Source organism: Bombus vancouverensis, chromosome 15, assembly GCF_051014615.1.
Source record: "Bombus vancouverensis nearcticus chromosome 15, iyBomVanc1_principal, whole genome shotgun sequence".
Taxonomy (NCBI): Eukaryota; Metazoa; Arthropoda; class Insecta; order Hymenoptera; family Apidae; genus Bombus; species Bombus vancouverensis.
Genome location: NC_134925.1, coordinates 1,219,597 through 1,239,481, shown reverse-complemented (window position 1 = coordinate 1,239,481; position 19,885 = coordinate 1,219,597). Strand labels below are relative to the sequence as shown.

The 19,885-nt window shown below is 36.1% G+C and overlaps 2 protein-coding genes across 10 annotated transcripts in view; one reads left to right on the top strand and one right to left on the bottom strand.

Annotated features, from left to right (window-relative positions):
* Positions 1-6,427, top strand: part of Gprk2 (G protein-coupled receptor kinase 2) — a 29,981-nt gene extending 23,554 nt beyond the window's left edge. For all 4 annotated transcript variants that reach the window (XR_013060119.1, XM_076624553.1, XM_076624552.1 and 1 more), the window contains one exon: positions 311-6,427. Coding sequence is in view for 3 of the 4 variants with exons in the window: in XM_076624553.1 (XP_076480668.1) it covers positions 311-406 (96 nt within the window). In the remaining variant the exon portion in view is untranslated. The remainder of the gene's footprint in view (positions 1-310) is intronic.
* Positions 6,428-8,040: 1,613 nt separating this feature from the next.
* The window catches only part of LOC117164520 (large neutral amino acids transporter small subunit 1), a 30,690-nt gene continuing 18,845 nt past the window's right edge, over positions 8,041-19,885 (bottom strand). For 3 of the 6 annotated variants that reach the window (XR_013060122.1, XR_013060121.1, XR_013060123.1), the window contains exons 5-12: positions 17,462-17,587; positions 15,371-15,509; positions 14,512-14,635; positions 13,777-13,977; positions 13,421-13,495; positions 12,293-12,452; positions 11,818-12,169; positions 10,621-10,712 (exon numbers count right to left, since the gene is read on the bottom strand). Coding sequence is in view for 3 of the 6 variants with exons in the window: in XM_033347660.2 (XP_033203551.1) it covers positions 11,791-11,873; positions 12,077-12,169; positions 12,293-12,452; positions 13,421-13,495; positions 13,777-13,977; positions 14,512-14,635; positions 15,371-15,509; positions 17,462-17,587 (1,001 nt within the window). In the remaining 3 variants the exon portion in view is untranslated. The other 3 variants (XM_076624555.1, XM_076624554.1, XM_033347660.2) reach the window with 3 other exon arrangements.

Here is a 19,885-nt window from a genome sequence, read left to right as displayed (position 1 = left end):
TGGAAAAAGGATTCGTTAATAACCGAGATAGTTCATTCTATAAAGCGATATTCGCGATTTGGAATTCTAGATATTCGATCAACTTAACGATACTGCTCCTTTCTATCGCTAATCTTAGCCACCATTTTTAAGATACATAGTAAAAATGGCGGAGTTAGTCTCCACACAAACAGCTCTCAGGACCGAGTTTGCTTCCAAATAACATAAAACTGCTTCTTCGCTATTCTACGAGTTAACTCTTTTCTATTTGACAAGATCGTATAATACAGTCTGCAATTTTTATCATAACGTCTTCTCCTTTTAACTATAGAAAAAGCAGAGTGCCCGCACAAGACAGATACCGTTATCAGAGTGCCATCTGCTGGAGCTGTCGCAGAGCCAAAACTCGGAGATGCCAGCCAGCTGATCCAAAATGAACTCGAGTAGTGTGAATCAATCGACGTCGTCGTCCGTGCGCCGTCGTCGTTGCGGACGACGCCGACGGGCGCTCAGGTGCTGCCCGAAGCTGCTTTAAAACAGGAAACAGAGCACGAAAGAAACTGCTCCGTGATTTTGACGCCGATTTTTCGTCTGCAAATCCCGTAAGATTCGCCCTCGTTTGTAAGAGTGCTACGCCGAGAGGAGGCGCTGACTTTCAGCGCTAAAAGCACACTGACGTATGTTTTCTCAGGTTTCTCGGAGTAGAGAGAGACGAACCGTTGATACTCGCGTATCCTAACCTTCAATATGCAAGAGAAACTTTGCAAATGCTCTTGTTGCAAATGAAAAGAAGTGCAACCATTAAATGTAGTTATACATCGAAATATGCGATCCTCTGCATACGAAATTCATTATAAAACATAGTCATTGTTACGTGTGCAGCGCCTCGTATTGCCTTTTCATCTAATGCAAAAAGTATAATAGTAAATGTGTATCGAGAAAAGTTTGTTCGCATGTAGAATCCTTATTTTCTCTTATAACCATTATCGAACGCTGTTCCTTGTTCAATTGGTGCGTCTGTGTGTTTAAGTACACTTACACCATCGACGTACACGAATGCAAGGCACGATTTTTTTCAGCGTTCACGCGTTAGTATATATGCAATGCTCGTACGCGTAGATACATTTGTAAACGGTGCAATTTCACGTCGGTAATTGGGGTCGCGTGCACGTAATTTTGTATGTGTACTTAGAGCAGTTAACGGGCGCGTGCACACGCGATAATGAAAGTAAGAGCATTATTAAGTAAGGAAAATGTACGCGGAGAAATTCCGACATAACGAAGATTCGTTGGGAAAGGAACGTTGCTCCGATGGAATCGAGCATTTCTCTTTCGTTTCTTGCAGCAAATTTCGGAGGCATTCAAGTTTTTCAATCAGTCTTCTAACCCGAATTAATTCGATACGCTCAAAATAATCACAGGGTTATTTATGTTCGTACAACCTGATTAATATTTTGAAAGATACTCTCAATATCTTTCATCCTTGATACTCGATTCGTTTGTTTTCCACGTATATAATCCTCTGGTTGTTTCGGGCAATGTGAAAAAATAAGGTGTAAGATCGAGTCGAAGTTTATTTGCAGTCAATGTGTTCTTTGTTTAGTGACAATCTTCCAATTTCGTTTTGGAATATATATCGCATTGCTCAAAGTGGTCGATGAATTCTAAACTCAAATTTACATCTCGAAAACTCAACGATATAAATTATATAAATTATACGATTACGTTAAGGAACGCGGTCTCCTAATTATTTTGAGCAGTGTAATTAGTCATCGTCTGCCTAATTTGTTCAAGTTTCTTCTCAAATGGGACTCGAGCGGAATAGATGCATTTAGGAAGCGTTGAAAGTCTGTGTTTTGATAATACTTTTACTTTTTGACGGATGTTTGCGTGTATATATACATAATTCTTCCTCTTAAGTACGAATACGAAGAGAAACCCGTCCTGAGATACGCACAAATCGGTATACGATTCATTCTTTTCTCTGCCGAATGATTCAGTTTGAATATAGTATATTTGATCGAACGTTTTCGCGAGGCTATTTCGAGAAGAAAAAGGAAAATAAAAAAGAACTCGATGAATCGCACAGGTGACGAAGCGTACAAGTATCATCAGGCATAAATACACACTGAAATTTATTTATACGATAACGTTGAGAGGAATTTTTTACGCTATCGAGAAATCGATAAAGGATTGGCGACAAGTAGATCAGAATACTGATAGCGAAACCGAAAGTAGTAATCTCTTTTTAATATCGATGAATCGTCGCCGTTACATGGCTCGTTTTATTAGTCTTTACTTCTCGCCACTTTTTTCTCTTTTTATCCTTTTTCCAAGATTGTATTACGCGTCATGCCGCGGAAAATTGAATCGTACATTATAGAATGGGTTGGCAAGCGATTAATCCCAATTTCAATTTGATACGATTATTTTAGATAATTATAGATTGTACACGATTTGTCCGAATAAATTGTCTTTATTCAAAGGCGTATTCGCTTGGCAGCCCATTCGGTAGTAATATTTATGTACTATCGCGTATTTAAAGTAAACGGACGTGTGTGTCTCAATAAGCGGTATCGATCTAGTAATTTAAAACGAAGGAAAACGTATTATTAATTAATCTACGAATAACGGTGCGACCTCCTATTGATCATATCTATCATTAAACTCGATTCAAACGATAAACGATCTTTCGGAAGAATTTCACGTTTCGAGAAACATTATTTCAAAGGTTTATCGATTGAATCTCGGGTTTTTAATCGCTCACGGTACAAGTCCTTGCCATTCGTACAAATTGCGGTAGAATTCTCATTGTTCAACCATCGACGACGATCTCGAGGAATTATTAATCTTAGAATATCAGTTTTGAAATTTATTCGATTAGTCGATCGAAAGATATCTTTAATGAATTCTCCGGTCGGTGGGAAAGTTGATATATCGTCTATTGTTCGTTCAAATTAATTAAGGAAAATGTCGACGTCCAAAAATTAACGAAAATAGCAAGATCCCCAGACTACGATTACGCATTTTTATATTTTTCTGAACGTAGATGAAGGAATGCTACCTTAAATATCATAATAAGTATTCTAGTTTAAATATTTTATACATATTTTACATATTACAGGCATTTTGTAAATTTTTTGGAATTCGAAATTTCCCAAGAATGCAGCAATTATAGCGATAAATTATTTTGGATTAATTCTCGAGTCGTTGAGACGGTTTTAAATCAGTGACGCAATTTTGTATTACTCCTAATATCATAAGTTAGCGTGTAAGCAAGTAATTACCGACGGGGGAGAAACGATATCATCGCGTAAGTGGAAATGCCGGTAGTTCGTTGTACGTCCGTGCGGCGTCACCGAGTCAGCGTAATCGATATTTCCGATTACGAAAGAAATCTCTCAGTGCTTTCAACTGTGATTTTGTCTGACGAGTTGCAGCTCCGTTTATTTAATTTATTCATACTTTTCTGCGAGCTACCGAGCATGTTGGAGAAAAATATCTATCGAAGGTAGCGGATCGTGTCCGACCCGGAAAGACGACAATGTTGATGCGTGTCTTTTGCTCAAAAGAGACAAAGAAATATGTATTCTCGTATATAAGTACCTCAAATTCTGGCGGACAAGTGTTCTGGAATCTCGTTCAGTAGCCTGTCAGTAGTGATGGACATTTGAATCTCAATTTCGGAGCGATTCGAAATCTTACGATAGCGTGAAAATTCGGATCACTTTGAATATGAATCGCTATTTAGGATCTTTTAACCTCTTCGAGACTCTTTGAAGCTTTAAAGATTCAATATCTATTAAGGCTTAAGGTAGTCTCGGTAAGTCTGTGAATCTTCTTAAGATTCTCCGATATATCAAAGATTCAGAATTTATCGAATCTATCAAAACTTTTGAGTATCGAACCATATCGAAACGGTTTGAGCTTTTCGTTAGATGTACATATTCGATGCGATTCGAAACGTTTCAGAGCTCATCACTACGGATCGCGTTTCATTGCTCTTACTTTTCCTTTATACGAATCGTGTCTTCGTTCATTCGCTAGTTTATTTTCTTTTTTTACATCATGTATAAATTATATAGGGCTTTAACGTTCTTCCTCTTTCCCTTTTTTTTATCGAACATTTTTGTACAGTATGTCGTTTCATGTAGAACAAGGAACGAGTGTCCTTTTTTTTTTTACGACTCGAAGAGCGAGATAAATCGCCGTGGGCTGGCGCGAATACTAAATCATTCCACTTTTTCGTGCAAGTATTCGTGTGCAACTGTTTCACTTTCTGTTCGCGATAATTTATGCGCAATGTCCAAGTTGGAAACGCCAAGGGGCGTTTGTGGTTACCAAATTGCATTGGAATAACTAATACTTCATCGTTTTATAGCTCTCTATTCCTTTCGTTATCGTTATGTTTCTTTTTCCGTACAACGATTTATCGACGAAATCAATGTTCCTTCTTACTTGTGTTGAAATTTTTTCCATCGATGAAAATATGTCTCTCGGTGTATTTCTTTCGAATATTAGACTAATCGTTTCTTACGTTATTAAGAATAAAAATTACTAATATGCAAATTGTCGATTGTTATTCCTCTGCAACTAATTGGTATTTCCCCGAGGAGGAATCTCGATAATCGCGAGAAAACCATCGGCAGAGCAGAATCTCCATGCAAGCACGTGAAAGTTCTCCTTTGTACATAATATTTACGATGATAACGATGATATTAAACGATAGCTATATAATTCTATACGAACAGCAAGCGAATAAATGAATAAATTAAGCGTAGATATGCGTGTTTGTATAGGTGCAAGGAAGGATACAAACGGTAGCAAAAAAAAAAAAAAGAACTTTTTCGCGAGACGGCAGGAATACCCGCGTGAGATTATCACTGTATTTATATCGTATACCTTCTTCCACGCTTCTTTTTACCCGCTACCACGTGCAACTGCGTAAAACAAAAGACTAAAATGCCATGGAACGATGCGTGTAAATGTAAGCACGTTTGACGAGCGATCAAATAGTATTTGAAATAAATGAATTTAGAATTGTCTTTTAATATTATTTTTACAGCAACGATTACGAATTAGTTTTAAATATAATAATTTGTTTATTTACCAGATACGGAAAGAATCGTTATCGCAGAATGTGGTTTATTTAAAAGGATAATTTAACGAATTTATACTTTATTACAAATACTATTTATGCCGAGAATTACGCGAATCCTGGATGGATCGAGGCCAATTCTAAAAGGCAACTTAGCTCTAAGATGGATCGTGCGGTAATCACCGATTGAATTTCCCGTACTTTTAGTCTGCGTCCCAGCCACGATATTCTCGGCCTAATTTCACGAATTTCATTTTTTTTTTTTTTTTTCGAACGAACCATATGTCGCTCAAAAATATCGTTTCTTTTACTATGAACCGTCTTTTACTATGAAGCCACTGAAATTATTTGAAAAAAGAAACAGATCGTGGTTTTATCGATTGGATGCGAGTTCGTTGAACTGTACGGATCTCCTTAGTCTCCAAGACTAAATTCGATGTTTGATGGCATTTCTAACGAATAAAATATTAAAACGGCACTACTTAAAATAATGGCACTACCTTCTTGAAACTATCTTACGTTTAACATTATTGTAATTTTTCTACCGAGTTTATCAAAATTTTAGTCACAATTCTTATGCAACTTTTGCGTCCTGTCACGCGACTAATTACGATAAAAGCGATACAAAGGAATCGCGAGTCTGTTTTAATAAACATATTACGCTAAAAGTATTAAACAAGATGGTCCTGCAACGTTTACTTTTTATTCCGTCGATACTTTTCTCTTCTCGTCTCGTCATCTTCGATAAATATATTAGAGATGATCTATCGGAACAAGAAGAGACGAATCAGTTCCTGACGCGCTGACCAAGTCGAGTGACATTTTTTTTCCTTTTGTAATCTCTGTATGTTGTACACGATGCTGTGGACAATGTTTAAAAATTATAAATATATATTTTTTTCTCTATGTATAAGTTATAAATATGTGAGCGTTATGTATTTATAACTTGTACGTTTACACATATAAATGTAGACGCGCGTATAGCCAAGAATTTTTCCATTTAATTGCTATTGCTCTTAAACACAACCTGTTAAAAGCAATATTTCAACAACATACACATCCGTGTACCTCCTCGCTGCATCATATAGATACGAGCCGAAAGATCTTTTTCACATTTTCAAAAACAATGATCAATATTTTTTTCAATGCTTTTATATTATATTTGCATTTACCAATTGTTCGAACAATTCTTCCACGCCAATTGTATTATCAACGACATTCCCTCTTCTCCCTTTTCTTTCCACGAAAGCTGATATTCAGTCAGGCAAGGGGTTGCGTTACAGGCTGAAAGGGATTGGTGGAAGTAACATGTGTGTTATATAATACAATATATTGTCACAGTTTGCTCGACCCCAATTTCCTTCTTTTCTTCGTCTAGATTCTAAGCTACTGCCTGCTTTCGCACCGTTTCCTCTTAATTATTATGCGTTTCAACGTGAATTCGTACATTTTATGTGCTTTTAAATGCTCGCAAACGTGGTTGCAGCACTTTTATCCTTTAACGTCGCCTTTTTCCATCTATTAACTCTGAAAATTCGTTTGAACACTCACGAATACAATTTCAATGACATTGGCAAGAAATTTTTTTGTAAATTCTTTGATTCTTCATAACGACATTCGCCTGTTATATTATCATTATATGTACAATATAAAAATAATACAACCTTCTCTTGCTACTTACGATTCATCGAAACTGCAGAAGTTGAAATAAAAATGATGCAACCACCATAGAGTAATGCGTCGAGACAAACGTTTCTTCTTTCCCTCGCAAGCCATTTCAAGTACACGCTGGTATTTCGTAACATAAAAAAATAATACAAAAATCGAATTCTGACAAACATTCCAACTGTTCATAGATTTTTCTTTGTTATTTTTTATCTTACTTACACCTGACTAATTAATTAACAGATGTTTATTGTCACATGTGTCAGAGTGGCCATCGACACTTTCATTGTCAAAAATATGCAATTCCTCCTCGTTTTGCTACAATTTATTTATAGAATCGCTATCGCTAGCGTCGGTCCATTCGGCGTTGGTTTACTCTTTCTATCTTTTTCCAAACGCTATAGAATTCGTATTATTCAATTAGTACTTGTGCGTGCAATTAGTATTGCAGTAATTAAATTATGGAATTCATTTGAGGTTATGGATACGTTTCGTAAACGTTTGTAAACGCTTAAAGCATGATTATCGGTCAATATTAATATCAATGACATTATCGATAATAAATCAGGATTAATATTTCGCATCATTTAGATGTATTTTTTCTTTTGAAAGAGATCAACCTGGCGCTTGTATAATTATCTGGACGAAGCAATGAATCGTCAATGATCGACTAGGCCGTGCATCGATGGACACTCTGTCGAGTCAGTTGTTTTCCATGGGAGTTGACGACGATCGTCGAAACGTATCCCTCAAAAACAGCCAAACCACGGAAAACTTAGATATTAATCGTAATTGCAAACATCGACGATTCGTCTTCCTCCCTTTCCTATTTAACACTTAATACTCTCCAATGGGAAAGTTGTATATAAATTAGGAAAAAGATATTGTCTGACTTTATAAATCGCTAGTTGGAAAGAAATACATACACATTGAGCATCTAGCGACTTCTTAAATTCCTAATTTGTTTGGTCTTATTGTTTGGTTTTAATTTTTGATCGGTGATTGCAATTAGCATCGATTAAAATATCGACTAAAATGAAAGAAGTGCAAATTACTGTGAGGTGAGATTTCTTACATTAAAAATAATATTAAAGAAAATTTGTGAAAAACCCCTGTTTGTAAAATTGTGTTTCAACTATTGAACGCATAAAAGAAGATAGAGAGTTAAAAAATCTGCAAATTTCGAAACAAATGGTTCTGAAGGAATTTTCAAAATACTTGATTAATATCTAACCGATTCATTTCAATTTTTTGATATAAAAAGAACGTTCCGCTTCATAGATTCATTTCTCGACATATTAAAAAATTATATTACTATTTATTCTTATTTCAATTTTCCGACCACCAAACATATTTTGTTCCAAAACAAATTTGGATCATGCGAATTATCCAGGCTGGCGAGTTTCGGTAAAAGTAATTCAATTACTTTGGGATCTTACGCGTGGACGCATCAGGACGTTTCTTTAATTAGACAAGACTTAACACCGAGAGAACACTCTTTAGAAAAATCTTGGTCCTAGAATAATTTTGCTACAGATATGCTCGAATTTTCTAGTTTCTTTTCTATTCTCTGTGGTAGAATAACTTTTTCACCTTCATTCAGATTAGAAATTTTGATAGTTTCTTGTCTGTTAAAAAATCTCGAAACACGAATGCTTTTAGAAGTTTTTCGATTTACCTAAATAATTTCAAATAAAATCACGTATTTTGTTTTTTTCTTCGTTATACTTGAAGAAAAGATTGCAAATTGTGACGCGAAACATTTAAAGAATAAAGACGTTGCTGCGACTTGAAACTTTTTCTGGCTGGTAAAAATGTCAGTTTATAAACAATTTGTATCAAAACAGGTGATACTTTTTAGATATGTTAAAACGTTCAAACAAGTCTCACGATCGCTACCAAAAAATGTCCATCGTCTTAAATCTCACAGTCTACCAATTGTATCGCACCCGTGAGGAAAGGAAAATCTTTCAAAATTTCCGTCCAAAAAGGTCCGTGCGTTGGCAATCGTTTGCAAAAATCGATATTTACAAAAAAAATGCATCTCTAAGATAAAGTAAGAATCACAGCGTGTAAACTATGGTATCCGTGAGTGATAGGAGATGAGATAATGGGTTAAGTCTTAAGAGGTTCGCAGTATGTATTATAGTTCGACTAAATTAAATTCGTCAAATGAACAGGACAATCTTACGAGCTGCATCATAATTTTCTTCTTTCATTTTCCTCTGATATTTCATGAAGAATAAAGGAAAGCCTCGCAACATTTGGATTCTGCGATTTTTCCCTTCCACTAACGATAAACTTAAAGCAGGATTCACAATCGTCAACTGGTACACACAAAAGGTTTCTTTAGTTTTTCATAACAATTTAATTTACTACTTCTTTTTTGGAAATTTTCTTGAAGTTTAAACTCACGCCATGCTCGGTACAATTTTGTCACTAAGTCTTCACATCTTCTATATTTACATTCACGCTGGATGCACGCACCATTCTTCACGAAAGAAAATAAGGCCGAGAGAAGGAATGATTAAAAGTGATACAAACGCTAAAAAATCGACTAAAATCGTTTTTAAAATCTTAGATTACGCTTAAAAAGGTATAAAAACTATAAAAATTCGTACGCTCGTAAGCTTGCTCTGTGTTACACAGACATGAAATTAAATTTTCCTGTTAAACGCGCGTTCTAATAAAAAGAAAGTAAAAAGAGAGGAACAAGGTATATATGAATAGCCAGAGTTACTCGAGTGGCTGTCCGTCCTCTTACGAAGTTTTGCTCGCAATCTGGAGCTTCATGATTCTATGCTGTACTTATAGTGTACCTACATGGTGCACGCGCCAACAACAGTGGCAGTAAAACGCGATTGTTGTACATATTATGCGATCGGGTGTCAGCGCGTTATAATATTCTCACCCTTCGTTTCTTCGCTTTTTATTCTTTTCTCTCTCTTTTTATCTTAATAACTAATCGGAAAACTATCTACGGCTGTAACCATATAAAACTATACAATTAATCCTTTGTAATCCTACTTAGAATCGTTATTTTCACCTTATTTTATTTTACTTTTCCACTTTTAATATTTAAAACCATAGTTTTTAATTCTTAATACATATTGCATGAAGATTGTATTAATTTATAAATCGTATACCGCTCTTGAAAGCGACTACAATAAAAAATTAAGTAACAACCATTTGCAATTATTTGTTAAATATTACTTGGATCACGAAGGATTAATTTCATTCGAAGATTATAAGAAGAAGGAATAATAAATTAATTACTGTCAAAGAATCTACGAACTATCATTTCCACGCAAGATCTAGTAATACAAAGTTTGAAACGAAGGGTCGAATCACGGGAATGGAAATGATACAATGTGCAATGAAACGGTATAATAACGATAGAATGTCTCTTTCAAGTCGTATTCACGTATCCAGTGGAGGGGCAAATCATGTTTCCTTTTGACAGTAGTTACATGCCGATGGTTCTTTATGTTAAAATACAGCAGTTCTTTGTGGTCATTGGTTGTCTATGATGTTACACCTCCGTTGGATGAAACGTGTGAATGATAAATTACCGCAAAAATCCCGAAACCAGTTTAACACGGATGGCGACTAGACAAGAGAACCAGATTTTTATTGTTGTCTACTGGTAGGCGTCCTCATTTGATATGGCTGCCTCTAATAAGGACGCCCTTTATGCTCAGAGAACGAATATTGTTCCAATTGAATTAGATTTTTAAATCCGATATTTTGAAGTTTGCACAGACTTTTCAAATTTGCCACGTAGATAAATATGAAATAAATTTTCTTAAAGAAAACGGAATTTCCTCTGAGCATTCTGAATAGTGTCTAGTTCTCTTGGAACCGGAAGTCATCGTTGTCGAAAGGATCCATTGTGACTGCGGTTAAACCTGAGCGGGTTTCGACTTGCCGACGACCAGCATTATCTTCTGCAGGAACTTCGTAACACTTACTGCAAACAACGATTGAAAAGATTTAGTAACTTGATTTATTTTATATAGCGTGTTGGAGAGAGAGACAGAGAGAGAGAGAGAGAGAGAGGGAGGGAGGGAGGTTGTTGGGGAGAGAGAGAGAGAGAGATGATTAGCTAGAGTTTCAACCTCGATGTAAAGTCGTCAAACTCTAAAATAGAAATTATCTTTTTCTATAAAATGAAACAACACTTATAGTTTAATTATTTCACTATGTAAGATAATTTTTCAAAAAGCAGCCCTAGATTTTAATCTTCTCTATGTTTAATTTTTCGTCTGCTTAATCCAATAATTGAATTATATTTAAAGTTATATGTATATTTATAATTATTATAATATTTATAGTTATAGTAACACCTATAACTATTTAATAATAATTTATATTTCTTTTAAATTGTACCACATCTTTCTAAATTCTCAAATATTAGAAAAATTATAAGTAGCGTCTATTCGAAAGCATGATTTAATTAATTATTAACAGACGACACCACGATCGAGGAATAAAAATTAGAAAAATCAGCAGTCGGACTTCAATTTCGGAATTACATATTAGTACATTAATCGTAATTTGTACTGGTGCACCATGTAGAGCATGTACGAGTTAGTGTCAGCGTGGTGCTGATTATGTGAGTGCAACATGCAAACGTAAATTTGAATAATGTTTGAGCAAACTTAAAGACGAATCAACCAATACTTATGAAACTCTCTAAATTGATATAAAACTACATGACTAGTATATGTAGAAATAATATTACGAAACTGTATATCACGAAAAAATTAACCAAAATATATGAACGATAATATGTCAGAAATTGATAAAATATTTAAATGATTAAATTCTGACTAGTAACGTGAATATAAGAATTATAATACAGTAAAAACTACCCAAGGTGACGGAATAGATAATGAAAAATATACAAATAATACAATGCTCGTGAAGATTCAGATTTGTCAAAATGATTAGCATGCACTATGATCGAAAAGCAATAAGCTTAGACGAATCAATAATAGAAATCAACAGATGCTAAACATGCGTGACATGAAGAGAGTAAGATTATATCAGAGTGTATCTTTTCTTCTTTGAACCTTAGTCTTTGGTCCGACGACTACCATCATCTTCTGCAATGTTTTGGTAACGGCGCCTGCGGGAACAGATTTAGCCAATTAAAGAGAAACGGAACAAAAAGATCCTATCTTCGTCGATAAAATAAGGATAACCGAAGGAGAATCATGAAAACTTAACTATTCTCTCAAACTCAAATAGTCCCTCCAAATAACCAATTAAATATCTTTTTCCTGTTGATAGAACTGTTCTTCCTGAGAAGTGTTTGTGGTTTATACTTACCGACTCCATTCTGGAAAAACTTGGGCTTGCTTTTCCACGCGACAAACACAAAATATACGGGTATGGATGAGAGGATCATCAGGCAACCATATCCTGGAAAAATTGGATTTATTTTTTATTAAACTAGAAATTATCATTTATTAATGATAGAGTGTAGGAGATCTGTTAATCATATAAAAGAAGTTGTCTATTATACTAATCAACGAAGATATATACCTGTTTCCACAGGACTGGCATACATGGGCACAATAGTTACAAAGAGCGTGGCAAGAATATAGATTATGGGGAAGAAGAGGTTCACTTTGATGGGCCTCAGCAGCTTTGGTTGTGTCCATCTGAGCCATGGTAGACAGAGGACAGAAACTCCTATGCTCAACTACAACAAAGGATAGAAAAAATTGTACGCTCTTATAACTGTATATTTCTTGTAACGTTAGAATTCGTCGAATCGACTATTTACTCTCTTACTTTCTTGTTACTAGTTTTCTCTTTCTACTTTGTTCTTTTCGACTGTTTCGAGCCTCGTTTATCCATCCATTTTTCTGTATTTTATTCTTTAGTGTGGATAAAGAAACAACAGAAATTAAAATAAACAGGTGTAAAAAAAAAAGAAGAAGAAAAATATGCGTGTTTATGGTTGCAAACGAGTCAGGCGAAGGTGGACACGTTTATGCCCGGTTATAAAGTCGGACAATACCGTCAATTATACGAACCAGCATGAGCCACAATTAGAAAATTGTCACTCGTCCGATTGTGCTAATAATTCGTGGCGAGCCAGGTATAACCGCTAATGTTCTAAATGTGACGTGTGCGTACGTACAACGACGTTCAATGCGTCGTCTCTTGGAACATAACGAGGAGCAATTACACGATTTCATTCGCATTGTGCCGAACTGTGCAAACGGCTCCGTATTATTGTTCCAATGGCTGACCGAATAATCAACGTTATAAGTTTCTTGGAAATATTCTAACGATTTTCCTTTGATGCAGTGGCGTTTCTCTTTTTTTCTTTACCCGTATGAAGTTAGATTCTGTGGTTAGTAGTGTACAAAGCGAGATGCAAAGAAGAATTTTAGATAAACGTTTGGAAAATATTAATTCGTTCTTTGTTTTTATATTTATCGTATGAATGGAGAAAGCGAAAAGAATATATGTGTATTACAAGCAAATATTTCTAGTAGAATCTAGTAAAAGAAAAAGATTGTAGCTTTTACGATAAATTTGTTTCTAATTTCTGTAATTTTTGGATAAAAATTAAAATAATAAATAAAACAGTAAAAAGATTTATTTCTCAGTGACTGTGATATGAATGTTTTTTAATTTCTTAAACTAACTGCTACGTACCCAAGTAGCAAAACCAACGTAATTGATGAGGGCGAAGATGTCGGAAGAGCAGAGATACAACATGGACAACATGGTCTGCAACAGATTAAACAAGTTTTCAATCATCCTGCACAATAGTCACTTTCTTCGATCTCCATCGATTATTCCGAACAACCTAACATTTCTAAGGAAACCTCGTTTCTCTCAGCAAATAAATGCGATTCAATCAGAAAGTTGGACAAATGACTTTTCAAGCAAGGTACAAGTCATTACTATTGACTTTTACCATCTCTGGAGGTATTAAAAAATTAGGAACGTTAAAAATTATACCCGATAATATTGTTTATAGTTGTAAAATGATGGAAATGGTAACGTACCATGCAAAGGACAGCTGGCGTAGGGGTGAGCCTCGAAATTTGGATCATCGTTAATATTTCAGGCATTTGACCCTCACAGGCACCAGCGTAGAAGAGTCTGGAGGATGTCAGAAGAATTCCATTTACAGCGCCGAATGTGGAAAGGGCGACGAATACTGGTATCATCCAAGCGAACATGCCGAACAAACGATTCGCAAACGTCTGAAAAAAGAAATAAAGCAGAAAATCAAAGCATTAGCTTCTTTGTAAAAAGAAATTTTAGTTTTCTACCCTTTGTTGATTTGTAATAAAGAATATTTTTTTGATGACAAGTTCTTTATCCGATACAAAGTTAATTAGTAGCGTAAATATATCAAACACACTCTTTGTCAAAGTGATAACGAGTACAGTTATCGTTCTCTTTTCTACATTTTTGTTCCAGCTTTAATTTGTAATACTTGTACATTAATATCTTACAAATACGATAGACGTGGAATAAACGGCAACAAGTTTCAAGTAAAATGCAAAAATTCCTTGCAATTATTAAATTATAAAGTAACAGAAGCTTTAAGAGGAAATACGTGTATTAAGTACGAATGCATAGGTGAAGCGCATAAGATAAAGCCATCCTTTTTTCTTTTTTTACAATGCAATGGAAGATCGTGGACTCGGATTTATAAAAGAAAAAAGCACAGAATTTTCAATACCAAAGAAACGTAGAAATCCGATTCTTTTTAGTTATAAAAATTAACTTACGACTGCTACAGCCTCACTGCCGAGAACTTCCACTGGACTCAGCGTTGTGTAAAATGCCATGTTTGCGAAAACGTAGACTGTTGTAACAAGGACGCACGAGATAGCAATAGCCTTTGGCAAATTCCTAAGCAGAAAAGAGGGTGAAAAAGATGAAAAGGATCATATTCGATAGACATATACAGCTAAAAATATAATTTTTACTACGATTAAAAGCAATTTAGGAAAAATATTTCCAAGGCGCAGGAGCGAATAAAAAGGATCTTGCGAGTCGAAAATATTCGACCTTGAATAGTATAGGATACGAAGTAAAAGCCCTCGCTTAACCTCGTGTCCAAGTTGACGAAGGCGGGCTTTACGGCTCCCTGTTTTAATTAATAGATACACGAGACCGGCTGTTGCAATCGCTATTAATCGTTGCATGAGGCTACTGCGAGCCTCTTAAATGTTCTGCTCGGAACGATTGTTTCAACGACTTCACTCGTGCTCATTCATGCCCAAACAGTTTTAAATCGCCAAAGTGGACTGGGATTCCCTTTGAAAATAAACGATTCGAAACGGAAAATGAAAAATATTCACGTCGACCAATCGCAGGGATCCAAGAAAAAGAGAGTAATGACGATTTTGAAAATTTCCAAGCTAGTGCCTCCATTTTCCTTTTAAACTCTCTCTTACGAAATGTTTCTCTGTTCTCTTGACAAGCAGCTTGGCAAGAGGCAATTAAGATATTTAGAAAAACCATTTAAAAAGGTAACTTTAATCGAATTAATCATTTTTTTCACCTTTCCGATCTACATACAAATAAACCAACGTTAGTCGCTTTTTTTTCAAGTGTTTAGCAAAATGACTTATCGTCGCTTACTTGACAGGGTCCTTCAGTTCCTCGATGATGAAATTCAAGTAGTTCCAGCCGTTGTAAGCGAACAGTCCCGAATAAAAGCTGAGTGCTATCGACGTCACTTCTGTGTTTGTATTGTCGAACGTGAAATACTGCGTGTGTCCTGTGAAATATAGATAACATTCATCGATCAACTACGCGTATCATCGATCAGTATGCACTAAGGAACGATATATCCCCTAGCTCTTTTCGCGTAGTCTCTCCTCCCTTACACAGAAGAATGGTACAAGTATTAACGATAATAACGACAGATTTTTACGTTTTTTTATGCATCTCTGTTTCTCGTCGTTGAACGATAAACTTTTCCATTCGGTTGTTCGGCACGACTCGTTAAAATTGAGAAAGAAAAGTTCTCACGTCGATAACTCAATGCTACGGGGGCCCATTTGAACGCAGTGAATAGATCAATTTAAGCGAATCCTTGCACGCACATACGTGCACCTCGAATCGTCCGCGTCTTTAACCCACCTTTTTGATTGGGCAAATTGTCTCGTCCGGTAAGTGAAAGGACGCCTAACAGTCTTATACACCGAGTCTGAAGGGAGGCGTGGGTGGTGTAACATTAACGCGAGCTTCCTCGTTCTTGCCCAAGAAATTGCCAGCGCGTTATTGAATTCAACACCGAGCAAACAATTGGATACACGATACAGAAATTGCCTTCTAACTTCCTTTTTTCTAATATTTTTCATTTGTCATTCTACGTAAATTTTCTAGACTAAACACTTTTCACTGGGTTGAAAATTAAAGAAGAGAGGAGGTCGTAGAATAAACAAATTTCGAGATATTCATAAGCTTTCTGTTTTCGAAATTTTCGAGATCGAGAGAACGCTTTAGATAGAATACGATGATATAACAACGAAGACTGCGATAGACTGAAATTTGAATGAAAAAAGCGAAAAACGATCGAACGTAATTTTAAAACGTAGATTTAAAATCGAGGAAGCGTTAGAAAAATTATAACGATCCAAGAGAATCTTTCGAAAAATTATTTTCACGCTCGACCGTTTTATTGGTCCCGAAAGGGTCAAACATATTTTTCTTGATTCTATTCCAACTTCTTTTCATTCGAACACTTTCCTACGATCGCGATGTTTATTGCTTCCTAACCGTACACACAAGACTCTCTATTCATCGATTTCTCCATAGGAAAAAATTGTTGCATAAAAATCCAGCAATTCCTTTTTACATTAACTAATCTCGGTAAAGTCGAACCGTGGAGAATTGTTTCGAAGAAAATCCTATCAATCATGCACGAAACCTCGCGCTAATCCACTTTTTTCCTAAATAACGTTCCGAACGCCGAGAGTCCGCGAAAAATCGAGTCTACTTTCGAACAGATCGCCCGTAGGAATGCTTTCTTGTCGAGATTATGAGGAATGACGGAACAAAAATCGAACATAGATTCCTACGATCGACAGACCACAAAAGAAACTTAATTTACGCGGAGAAAGTGGGGCAATGGCGTCGATTATTTCCTGCGCCGTCTATTCATACCCGAAACAGAGGATTGGGCAACAACCACGTGTTGCAAAAAGAAGAACGACCTTCGATTTTCTTATAACCGCATAATGCCTTTAAAATACGAAAGTGGATTTCAAATCGTAGATAAAATCATGAAAAGTGGTTTGTTAATTATTTAGGGCAATGTAGGGTTGTTCGAGTCACCAATTGCAGTAGCTTCAACGTCTTGAAATTCCATCTTGAACATCGCCCAGAACAACCAAACTTGTTACATGTATATTACGAAACACCATTAGTTTTTAATATAATAACGAAAGAACGTTCAACGAGATGGTCATCTGAATCAGCGAGATGTTATTATACAAGAATTAATAAAATAAATAACAAAGTAACTTTTAAAAATAAATATACACATGCTGTTTAATATGATAATTACAACTGAGAATATTAACATTCGACGAACTTCTTTCCTTTTGACGAGTGCAATTTATTATGTACGTACTGTACATCTTTGTAGAAAACTATGGTTGTCGTTCAACTTTGCTCAAATGAGCCTGCCTCGTACCATAGAAATTCAGTTTATACGAAACTTACCAGTGAAGAGTTGATAAGCTCCTGCGAAGATGATGATGAAAAGAGCGAGTAATTTTGCGTATGTGAAAATGTCTTGCACCCTCGTCGCCCATTTTACGTCCCAGCAGTTAATGAACGCCAAGATGCCTGGAAAATGAACGATTCACCAAGGATTAATATCGATATCATAGCATGTACATACATACCTACGTAAGTATTGTATGTAGTTATACATAATTCAATATGTACATAAATGTATATTACGTTAGGACTAGCAATCGAATATCGAAATGTAGTATCGGGGAAAAGGGCCTAAGAAACATCGAGTTAACCATGAACAATATTACTGAAAATTCTCAACGCGAGAATTGATTGTAATTTTGATAAATAATAATAATAAAAAAAAACCATGAACAATGTCGCGAGAGGTGCCATCGGGTCTATCAATGTATCATCGGTCTTTTCAAGTGCATAGTTTCGTAGAAAGGGCCTACGTGACCATGGCCACGAGCGTCTGCGGAACACGCGCGTGGTGGGCCTAGGAAAAGACAAAGAGATGTTAAAACGGCCAGAATGTTAATTGAGAAGCGCAGTGAGTGAGTTGACAGGTCACAGAGTGTGAATCGAGAAGTCAGAGAGTGCGAGTGGAGGAGCGGGATGGTATGATAATAAGACGTACGACGATATTGTAATCGGCCCTTTTGTTATTGAGTATCGCTTATTAAACTACACTAAACTCTAAATAAAACATCATTACTTGTCCTTACTCTAAGATCCATAAGTTACTACAAAAATCTGGAATTTTTTAATTTTAGCGGATAGGTAGATCGATGAACATTAAAGAAAATCTCGTCGTAGCACGGTGACAACGCGAATCCGCGAATCTTGCCATCGGTTTCTGCTTGTACGTTGGTTAATTAGATTTATCGGTGGATGGAACTAACGGAAGAAGCCTGTCAACGCGATCGGATTCTTAGACACAAGGACACGCGACGATGAACACGTGTCTATCCAACTATCGTACCGGTGAAACTTTTCACATTCACCGTGATACGAGCGGAAAGGTGACTTAATGTTAATGAACGCGTGATTACGCGAGAAACGCGTGTAGTTGGTTCCGTTTCTCGGTGATCGGGAATATCGAGATCGTGATCGCGATCGTGATCGTACTATCGCAATGGAATATTTATTACCTTAGCGTGCAAACGTTCGCAATAGCGTTAGTCCCGAGCATGTTACGAGGTATATTTGGAGTACAGCAGAACTCGGACCGATCAACTTTACTTCGCTTTTGAAAATTTCCGAATCTTAGTATCAGTTTATACGCACATGTTGATACTCAACTCGTTTTTCTTCAAAAAGAAAACGTTCAATCTCGATGGAATTGATCGGTAAAGCTTTTTTCGTCCAAGAACGACGTGTAAAAGCAGTACGACGCGATTCCTCGTGTAAAAATAAGAAAAAAGTAGAGTAAAATTTTTTATTCTCGTAGTACCCGCTTTTACAGGTTATTGGGTCGCACCCTCTACGACCGAACTGCGTAGTAACATTCTTTGCATGCAGTAACACTGACTGCTCTCATACGATCCTAATTAAAATATTTTCGCCATAAAAAGAAATAACATTTTTACGAGTAAAATCTTGTCGTTATAACAATTGCGTGTTCTATGTTACGAAGCCCGTAATGTCGCAATTTCATCTTTTTATCGCCTCTTTCCTCGATATACCTTGTTCTGTAAATTCTCTCCTCGATATACCTATCCTTGTTCTTTAAATCATTTCTCGATAATTTAAAATAATTTTCCGTTCCTCGAGGAAAAGGAACAAATACGTCGATAATAACGTAGCGCTGCTACTTATTCCAGCCTGTCGAATAGAAAGGGTAGCGCAACTTTATGGTACTCAAGATTCGCAAACGACGCTTCTTTCGCGTCTGTTCGATCATTGCCTCTGCGGCGTAATTACGCGGCTGGTGAATCGTTCGTTTGTTTAGTTGAAACTACGTCAGGTCAATGGACAATAGGATAGAGAGGTATTTTATTTTATGGAACCGGTTGCGTACGCGAGCCTAACGCTGCAGACTAACTGGCACCAGTCCAACCGACCATGACGACGTCAGGGGTAGAATCGACCGTGGATGGTTATCGACCTACTCCCTAGATGAATAAGAAAACGAGTTCACTCGATGTCAGTTCAACCGACCAGATACATTATCAGGATGTGCCATTGTTCAAACCAGTTACGTTTCTATTAAAATCCAGGTTTCTAGATTTTGAGCAAACTGCATCTTTTCGGAAGATAAATCTAAATTCTATTTCAGAAAATATATATCAAATTTACGAAAATGGAAAGATTCAGTCCTCTTGGAAAGTACATCTCCTTTAAAACGTGGGAATTGGAAGATCGTGTTCTTCCGGGAAATCGATTCGTTTATTGTAATATACG